The sequence below is a fragment of the Rhipicephalus microplus genome, unplaced genomic scaffold, assembly GCF_043290135.1.
Source record: "Rhipicephalus microplus isolate Deutch F79 unplaced genomic scaffold, USDA_Rmic scaffold_12, whole genome shotgun sequence".
Classification (NCBI taxonomy): domain Eukaryota; kingdom Metazoa; phylum Arthropoda; class Arachnida; order Ixodida; family Ixodidae; genus Rhipicephalus; species Rhipicephalus microplus.
This window is the reverse complement of record NW_027464585.1, coordinates 48,014,174-48,023,605: the sequence shown is the minus strand read 5'-3', so window position 1 is coordinate 48,023,605 and position 9,432 is coordinate 48,014,174. Positions and strand designations below refer to the sequence as shown.

Below are 9,432 nucleotides of genomic sequence, written 5' to 3'. Positions count from 1 at the left end.
TGCCGTTGCGAACTCTCGCTCTCTTGTTTGGCCTCCTAACATTATATTCTTGTCTTTTACTTATTTATCTGTAACCTTACTTGAACACTTTCTAGGTTTGGACCTTGAGTTCATTGTAGTTACACGGCACCACTGCTGAAAGGCAAAATGTCATTTGCAAAGCGCAAGTACCGAGATATTCCTTGTAAATGTTTATTCGAGTTTCTTATCAACATGGTGGCTCAAATACTTCTGCTAAGCAAGCTGTAAATATTGCTCAGATTTCGTCTTCTTGCCAGATCCACTTCACGAATAAAATTTTTCTGCTCTGCGACAGCTCCTCCCCCATAAAGAGACATTTGTAGTCACCCCTCAAGACCTTAATAAAGTTCATTGTCTGCCTGTCTGTCTGCTGTGGACTCTGTGTAGATGTTAGCTAGGGTATTCATGCATGCATTATGCACTAGCTACTCTAAGACTGCTGGTATCTCTACCGAGTCGAATGCCTTTTTTGAAGTCTCTGCAAGCTAAGTAAATGGGTGTATTCCGTTTCGCAGATTTTTCAGTTTGACAGCGCATGACTATGATCCACAGTGGGACATCTGTTAATGTGTATAATTCTTCAAATCTTTCATCTCTTTTTTTCTGTATTTTTTTGGTATTGGCATTTTTACAGTTCGGCTGTACATTTGATTCACAGGACGTGAGGCATTGTGCAGAAAGTGTTACAAGATTGTTAAACACGAGATCTCTATCTTTGATCGGGTCAAAGATGGAGATCTTTGACACAATATTGACACAATATTGTGTCAAAACACGGAAAAACGAGCCTTTAGGTATACATTTCTTTCCCTTATTTCATTTAACGAGGGTCTCGTACTGGCAGACTTGGTGTCATTAGGTTGTATACGAGGGACTATTAATCAGCTGCCCGCTCGTAATAAGTTCACGTGCTACGTGACGCCAAACATGCGCAAAAAAGAGTGTTTCACACTCGTCGCTTGGCTTATAGATGGCGCTGACTGTCACTCCTACTTCTAAATTCACATATAAACCCAAAAAGTGGATGGAGGGAAGGCCGCTGTGGTAGCTCAGTGGTTAAAGCATCGAACGACTTATTCGAAGGTCGTAGGTTCGATTCCTGCTCACGGCTGGTTATTTCTTCATCCACTTTTCTTTCTTCTTATTTACATTCCGTTGGTTCTAATAACTTCCCCTGTACCTTCCTTGGCATTACTGTCTGTTAGATCTCATTATTATTGTGTGAAAACACGGAAAAACGAGCCCTTAGGTGTACACTTCTTTCTCTTATATATATATATATATATATATATATATATATATATATATATATATATATATATATATATATATATATATATATATATATTCACACACACCGCGTCCCGCATCGTATACTTTGTATTTGGTATCTGTTTGATATAAAACCATATCAGTCGCAATATATTCTTGCTTGAATATCAACAATTGTACATTTTTATTTTACAATATGAATCTTTTGTGTTGTTATTACCAATGTTGTTTGTTCCGAATTGTCTTTATTGTGTACCTTCAATAGAAGTTTCAAATTTCGCGCTTTTAAAGTAGCACGTTCTTTTTTTTCTTAAATCATCAAACTATTAGACACTTTACTTATTTTGTTGTTTATATGTAAATATATTTTACGTATATTTTGTCATACCAAACCTTTTTAATCAGCAATAATAAGTTAAGATGCGTATATGTGGTTGCGTCAGCGCGGCTGTAACCGCTTTGCTTGTTAGGTCGTGTTATTCCGTCACCCCCGGAAGCTTTTCAGGCCTGCGCGTCACGTGACGTGACGTCGACGACGTCACATCCCGCCGGCCGCCCTTCGCTGGGTGGCTGCGCCAGCCGCGAGCGCTTGCCGCGCGCGCCCTTCACGCCTACCGACTCAGGCGAGGTTCCTTGACACCATGTCCGCACGATTTATCAAGTTATCGATTGATTGTATGGTTTAACGCGCCGACGCAAGGCAGGCGATGAAGCGCGCCGTAGGGGAGGGCTCAGGATCAAGTTTGACTACCTGGGAATCTTTATTTTGTGCCGAAATCTCGTACACACGGGCGTTTTTGCTTTTCGCCTCCATCAGAAATGCGACCGCCGCAGCCGGGTATCGAAACCGCGCCTTAGTGCTCAGCAGCCTTACGCCTTAGCCACTGAGCCACCGCGGCGGGGGAACGTATCAAGGTATCAAGAAATAATGAATATCGTGAATGGAATAATGCATATTTATTTATCACAGCCAGACGCTGTCTGTACAAATATCACAGTGCGCATTGTTCTCGGTCCAGGCAGACCACAGGCAACACAAGATGTTGCCCTTAATGCTGAAAATATGCCAAAAGTACAAAACACAATATCTTGCCACATAAAACTCAGAAAACAAAACAGATTGTAACAGCAAAAACATCCCCGAGCTTTGAAACAGAAAAAGCACACTTTCATTTAAATTGTAGGTTAGAGGAAAACATACCATTCGTTTATAATAGTAGCAGTAGCAACACAAGGTATCAGGTTCAAACACTTGCCAAAAAATACAATACATAAGAACACTGGTGACTAAATTGTGGTCCAAAGCATGATAAATGACAGAAAGAAAAGTAATTGTACTGCCACAAGTAGGTGCATGTCCTAGAAAAAAAATCAAACAAAAATCTAAGAAAAAACAAATCACAGTGCACAACATGTCTGTACACAGAGTGCACAAGGAAAGTGTACACAGCTTAGGTACCAAAACGGACTGTACAACTGCTACAGTAGGCACCGAGGCAGTTCGAGTTAAAAAAAAGAAAAAAGTACAGCACTTTTAAAAGCTAACAACTTGTAAAGAGATACAAAACTGGAAACAAGGCTCATTTTACATAAGGCAGAAGTATACCAAGGAAATCAAGTCATGACATGCAATCAAATACACTCTGTGCAGTTTCACAAGAATAAATGTGAAGAGAAAGACGCGACGCTTGGAAAATTACTTTCCAAGAAAAATTCGGGCCTTTCTATTTTTCGCCTTCTGATCTTTTTCAATGCGTAAAAGATCGTTCCTTTGCTTGCACAAGTTGTTGAGCATTATATTTGCTGCACAGTTTGCAACCAATGTGATGAGGAGCTCGTAGGTGTGCCCGTTTTCACACGTATCTATGTCCTCAAGCCTTGGCAGAGAGTCCAGTGTAAGTTGCCGAACGACATTTTTTTGGTTCGGCCCATGAAGAAACTGGGTAGAGGTACTTTCCGTCATGAGCTTTCTAACTACAACCTCCGTGCACATAACTACTGCGATTACAAGAGCAGAAGGAAATTTGAGGCCACCCCGATCCAGTTGTGCGATTAAAGAATGGGTGTCCTCTCCTGTTTCGGCCGTATTTCCGGTAACGACCAACTGCCTCTGGCAGCTTTCACACTTGAGAACTTTCATTGCAGCGTGTGCACAATACCCACCAACATAACCAATCACCGGCATTTGTGCTCTGAGCTCATCAAGGTCAGCATCGCTAACATGAACACTAAAAGAAGTGCCCGCATCCCTGACACTGTCCGTCTCTTCGATGCTTCTGGGATCATCGTTGCTCATCCTTGGAAGGGCATTTTGAAGGCGAATCCTTCCCTCGGTTTCGCAAAGCTGGCGAACAGATATGTGATACTGCCCACCAGCCATCTGCCTGTACTGTCCAAAGCGACTCTCGAGGGGATTTGTCTGGACTTTCCCTAGCAGAATATACTTAAAGTGAAGCTCACTAACGCAGTACTTCACCAATGCCAAAAGGGATTGAGCAGAGAGCCTCAAGGCACTCAATGTCTCCTGGGTAAGTACTCCGGTGTCGTGCCTATAAAATTCCCACACATCGAGCCATGTGATAAAAGCACTTAGAAAGCTTGCCTTTGGGTCATCTGTGTGGTTTGACATGGGCTCTTTGTAAACATTACGGTGATGGAAGCCCTTACTAGGTGTCTTTACATTGACAATGCTCCACCAACGAAGAATTATTTTGATGAACTCGGCGGTTGCTGTAGCATGTTGAAAATCAGTATGACCCTTGCGAGCGGCCAGGGCTTCGGCTACGTGCGGATTAAAAACCTGCAGTACGAGTTTGACGTCCTGTCGTTCAAAGCTGCTTGGATTTAGAGCTTTTGACGTCAAGCCATGCCCAGACTTCAGAAGGAGGGGTGACTCCTCTTTATGCAAATCTCTCAAATGCTTAAATGAAGCAGTCATCTTGCATTCGGGATGAACTTCATTGTTCGAAAGCTCGAAGCGTGGGTAGAAAAAGCAAGTTCCAGCATTTTTCTGGTTGAGCCAGTTATTTCTTATGCATTTAAATAGATGTACAGCATCCACCACGTAAAATAACGGCCGATCTGGGTCTGCCGGATGCTGGTAAACAGGGCTAAGCTTTGGTTCTGGCAGAAACATCTTCATTGCCTTCCTGTTCAGCGAGTTATTGTCACAGACAACGGCTATGACCCTGTATCCAATTTCTTCTAAGCCCAAAATCACCTTCTTCGGCATGCAATGAAGATCTTCACCCTGTAAGGTTTTTACCGGAAGAATGTGCGCCACCTCCTTGAATGCGCTCAGCAAACTTTGTATCATAAACACGAGCACCGATGTGGCCGCTTCATTGGAGTTAACTGCTGCACCACATATGTTCCGACCTTTGTAATCTAAACAAGGTTTGATATGAATCTCGTCAAGCATCAGCGTCACAGTGTGTTCATGTGCCTGCAGATGTTTGAATCTCTGAGACACATACTGAAGGAAAGTGTCGTCAGAAGAATCAACTTGTGGGCACATTTGAATAGACGAGCACACATTTCTAATAGTGCTTGGGTGGGGCAAAGTTAGTGCACCTGTGCTTCTCAGGAACTTGTAGGCATGTGGTGATATAGTACGCAAGATGCATGCAAAGACCATCACCTGTGCGCTATACTGAATGCGCTTTGCAGAAAGTAGTAGTAGCTGCTCCTTCATAAAGTTCACCGTCTCTTTCTTGCCTTCATCAATGCTGGCTTCCAATTTGTCCAGAAGGGAATGTATTGCTTGAGCCAGGTGGCGATAAGTGCAGCGCTCCTCAGACAGCATCGACAGGTTGTTCAAAATTTCCAACAAGAAACTTACTTTTTGAACTGAGTCTGGTACAACAGCGCTACCAAGGTTCTTGATTGGTGAACCTTGATAGCAGGCAGAGACTTCAAGGTTTGCAAACACGGTCAATGACGCATTCAAACAAGGTTTACGATAGTCGATAATGTTCAAAAACATGGAGCACTCTTCTTTATGAATCACAGTCCACTTCGGAGACACTGACACCCCTTGCAGGCGAGCCCTTAGTTCTTCGAGGGACGAAAACCGGTCTCGTTCTTGCTCCGCTTCATATGACGCCAGCGACTCTTCTACAGCACGGGCGAGTTGGGAGGCTTCTTGTCGGCTCCTCTTGGCGTCAGGGGTTTCTCTCGTGCTCTGGTCTCGTACTGATAGGTAGGACGGACAGCCGGGAAATACCGTTGGGACAGATCCAGGACGCAACCATGGTACTGGGAGTGCAACTTCAATAACTCTCCCTGTCCTTGGATCCATGTACGATGTCGTCTTCTCGATGCATGAAGCGTCGAAATGATCCGGGCACACCTGCACAAACGTTTCAAGAACGTCTGAGACGCCACTTCTCAAAAGAAAAAAATGCGCTCCCGTTTGCATGACCGTGTTTACAGTCCGTGCAGCTAAAACAAAGTCTACCTACGTTTTGCAAGCATCTAAATAAAAGCGCTGCGCTAAGCGGTACAAGCAACATGAAAGGAAACACGGGAGCGTGATGTCACCGCACTCCACGAAGCGCTTCCACCGAGAGCTTGCAAGAATGGACGACACCGCGGCACTGTTAGTGAACAAAGCGCAGCTGACCATCCTTGCTGCGAACGTGCCTTTCTGGGCGATTCTCATCAACTGCTGGCGTCAGCGCTTCGCGAGGCCCGGCGGCCACACGCTCAAGTATTTCCCATCATAGGTGGTTTCTACCCGAACAAGCAACGACAAGCTAAGACAGGAGCATCTCAAATTCTTACCTTAGTGCACGAAGTCGGCACGAAGTCCTTCCTAGGAATGGCGCGTAGCCATTGTTTCAGAGCGTCGGCGTCTTTAGGGAAGGAAAACACTTGTATCTTCTTTCCTGTTTTGTAGTTGCCGGTGCATCCGGGTACACAACACTCCAGCATCACGCCCGGAAACGAAATTGCCGCAAAACAACAACGGAAAGCAACAAACGTGAAACACTGTCAACACCACGCCGCCGAACCGTCACCCCCGCCGCCCGCGCTGCGCTCGCTGCCGCTGCGGCTTCCCCGAGAGTCGGCCGGCCGGAAATGACGTCAGATTGCTGGGCGCAGGCCTGAAAAGATTTTCCGGGGGTGACGGTTATTCACTGCTCAACCAACGACCGCCTCTTGAAGGGCTGTGTTTGAGTCGATTTCCCTCGTGTATGAAGTCTGCTTTGCGTTCTGTATTCGTGTTTTGTGTTCTGCAAGTGCTGCTGATCACGAAGATGCGCTACACTCAAGCGAGGACGTGTGGCTTCGTATCGTGGAGCACTTGCCAGGTATGCACCACATTGCTGCTGGCGGCGCTCTGTTACAAATTGGTAGGTGTTCTGTGCTGTTACCACCGCGTTCGTCACGTATTTCGTACCATGTGCATGATAAGTGAGCTTTTGTGTACGTGGCGAGCCCGTTTGTCTGTAGGATTTATTCAGGGTAAAGGCAAGGATGGACGAGTTTTTCTTTTGTGTGAAGTGGAGCGCATACATGGAGCGCATGCAGGGAGCGCATGCACGCGCAGTGGGAATTCGGCTGCAAACTTGAGCTGGGTTGGGATGGCGCCCGTTTCTGTCGGCAGTGGTGTTGGAGGGGGCCCTGCTCGCGAGTAAGCACTATTTTCATTTAATAATTCTAGGGCGTTTGTTAGCTGTAGGCGTTGATTATGACTTGTGCGCGTAAACTCGTCTTATTTATTGTGCGCCATTGAAGTGAACGTGTCTACAGCAATTTGATACGCTGTACGTTTTATTTTAAACAGCTACAGTTTTGTTATCCGTTATGACTACTATCAGGGTTTTTTTTTCCCTTGAGAGTGGTCGAATGTATGCCGGTGTATGCATCCGCGCCGGTACGCCTCTTTAAAAATTACCGTGATACTTGAGTTGATGCGTGTTCATGTGCAGCGTGCTGCATCGTCTTAGGTAGGGCTCGCAAAGGTTGACTTAGGTGTTCATGCAGCTCGTTTAGTAAAATTCGAACTTGCGGTATACATCTTCATCATAGATTACCTGATGAAGCCACAACCCATGCATTCTAGGCTATTCGTTAAATGGGAACTGCATCTTCAAACGAATATTTCATGGCTAAATGCGGCCGAATCACTATACCTTACTGTGTGAGCACAAATTAGGTCATTAGTCAAGTGTTCGAGCACCACAGATTTCACTCTGCTTGTTTCCACTATGTCTGGATTTCGTTATTTTGGTTCGGTTTAATAAATATTGTATGTGCCTCGCCCAACCTTGGTGTTGAAACCATGCTAAACGTATTTCCACGCTTTTTTTTTCATTAGACAGCCTGTGATGCTTATGTGAGGCGTACTGCATTTTTAGCCAACAAGAACCATTGAAACTAATGACCATAGTTTAGAAGCAAATAATAGTAATTTAGGGACATTATTATCTGGAATTATAGATTTAATCGATCCAATGTGAGCAGCCTGAAGAAAGCTACATTATTTGCATTTGAAATCAAATTCATATTGTAATATTATATGTTACCTGCAATGGATACTTGATGAAATTGCATACGATCATGTGTGTATTGTGGTATCATTGAATTTGCATGTCAACGCACTATGCATGGTTGCAATGAGCATGGTTTTGACACATCTGTGATGTGGAAATTGCATATTATTTCACAAGTTTGCAACTGTGTTCGCTAAAAGCATAAAAAAGTTGATTTTGTAACATTTCTAGTTTGTGTACATCCTGCTAGTTCAAGACACATTGTTCCAAATTATTTTAAATGACAGAAAAAACTCAGTTTTGAGAGGGAACTCATGTCACTAAATTGTTTTTTCTGTGTTTACATCGCAGTCTATGCATGATCCTTGTGCAAACTGAGTGTGAAAGAATTCCGGACAAGCCTGTCATCAGTGGTAGCTCGTCGAAACGTTTGCTGCAGGTGTACAACAGCTGTGCATAGTTTCTGTTTCCTATGAAAAGGGAACTTCACTGAGCCACCTGGTTGCTTTATTCAAGTAGCTCGCATATTCAGGATGTTCAAAATTAAGCCCTTTGTTTTTTGTTGAAAAGTCAGTGCTGCAAGTTATGTGTGTAAAAGCCACCTTTACAGATAGCTATGTGTTCAGGGGGACACAATGTGCAACAATACTTATTACTGTCAGCCGTGCCGATGAATAAGATGCATTATTAAACTTATTAAAAACTGGAGGCCCCTATGCATGTAATAAAAATTTGAGCCTGTCACATTTCTGCATAGATTCCAAAAATTTTTTGCATGCTTGTTCCTAGATGTCGTGCAAGTAAGTTTAGTTGCGGCTTGCATCATCACGTATGCAGGACAGTGAGCACTAGCACACAGCTACTACTCCTTGATGGGCCGCATATAATCTGACCATGGGTCGAAGCCATAGGCAAACGTTATAAGGGTTACCCTTTAACTACCGGCTGGTGATAGCTAGCAGTGGGTGCTCGTCCCACCAGGGAGTAATCGTTTGCTGATCCTTACTGTCTTGCATGTGTAATCATGAAAAGCACAATTGAACTTCAGAGGGGGATATCTCGGAGCATAGACATGCTCAAAGAATTTTTCCAAGTGAGATTGTGTAGAAATACAACTGCCACAAACTTTTCTGTGTAAACATACCCACTTATTGTAGCCATCAAAATTTCGTTATTCTTAGTTTATTAAGCAGCTGAGAGCATTATTGTCTTACTTAGTGTCCCTCTGGACACATAACTGCTCTAAAAAGGTGGTTTTTATTTTTAGGGATGAATTTTAATGCAAGTACTATGCACATCTCTGAATGTGTAACCTGAATGCGTCCTAAGTTTTTTACAGCATATATTTTTTTTTTCGAAATCAACTTAGTAAGGTGCCCTCAAGACTTGTGGGTCATGTTTTAATTTTTGTGTCATGTGCCATTAATCACTTTTAAAATTGATTTTTTTGCATTCTGATAAGGCTGTAGAACACTAATGATTTATTTCATTTTAAAATTGGCTAAACATTTTATTTTAATATGTTTTCGTAACAATAGTTCATTGTCTTCTGGAATTTATTGCCATAAGTGCGATCAATTTATTTCCTACAGTCATACTTAATCATACCTAACTTTGCTGATTCCTTACTATGTGATAT

The 9,432-nt window shown here is 43.4% G+C and overlaps 1 protein-coding gene and 1 non-coding gene across 2 annotated transcripts; one reads left to right on the top strand and one right to left on the bottom strand.

Moving 5' to 3' along the window:
• Positions 1-1,059: 1,059 nt before the first annotated feature.
• TRNAS-ACU (transfer RNA serine (anticodon ACU)) lies at positions 1,060-1,132 on the top strand. The gene has a single exon. It is a non-coding gene; the product is annotated as a tRNA-Ser (tRNA).
• A 758-nt stretch (positions 1,133-1,890) lies between these two features.
• Positions 1,891-6,301, bottom strand: LOC142783859 (uncharacterized). The gene is made up of 2 exons (XM_075882543.1): positions 6,079-6,301; positions 1,891-5,644 (listed from the first exon to the last, which is right to left on the bottom strand). The coding sequence occupies exons 1-2, from the start codon at positions 6,226-6,228 to the stop codon at positions 2,990-2,992; spliced, it is 2,805 nt and encodes a 934-aa protein (XP_075738658.1). The 5' UTR covers positions 6,229-6,301; the 3' UTR covers positions 1,891-2,989.
• Positions 6,302-9,432: the final 3,131 nt, after the last annotated feature.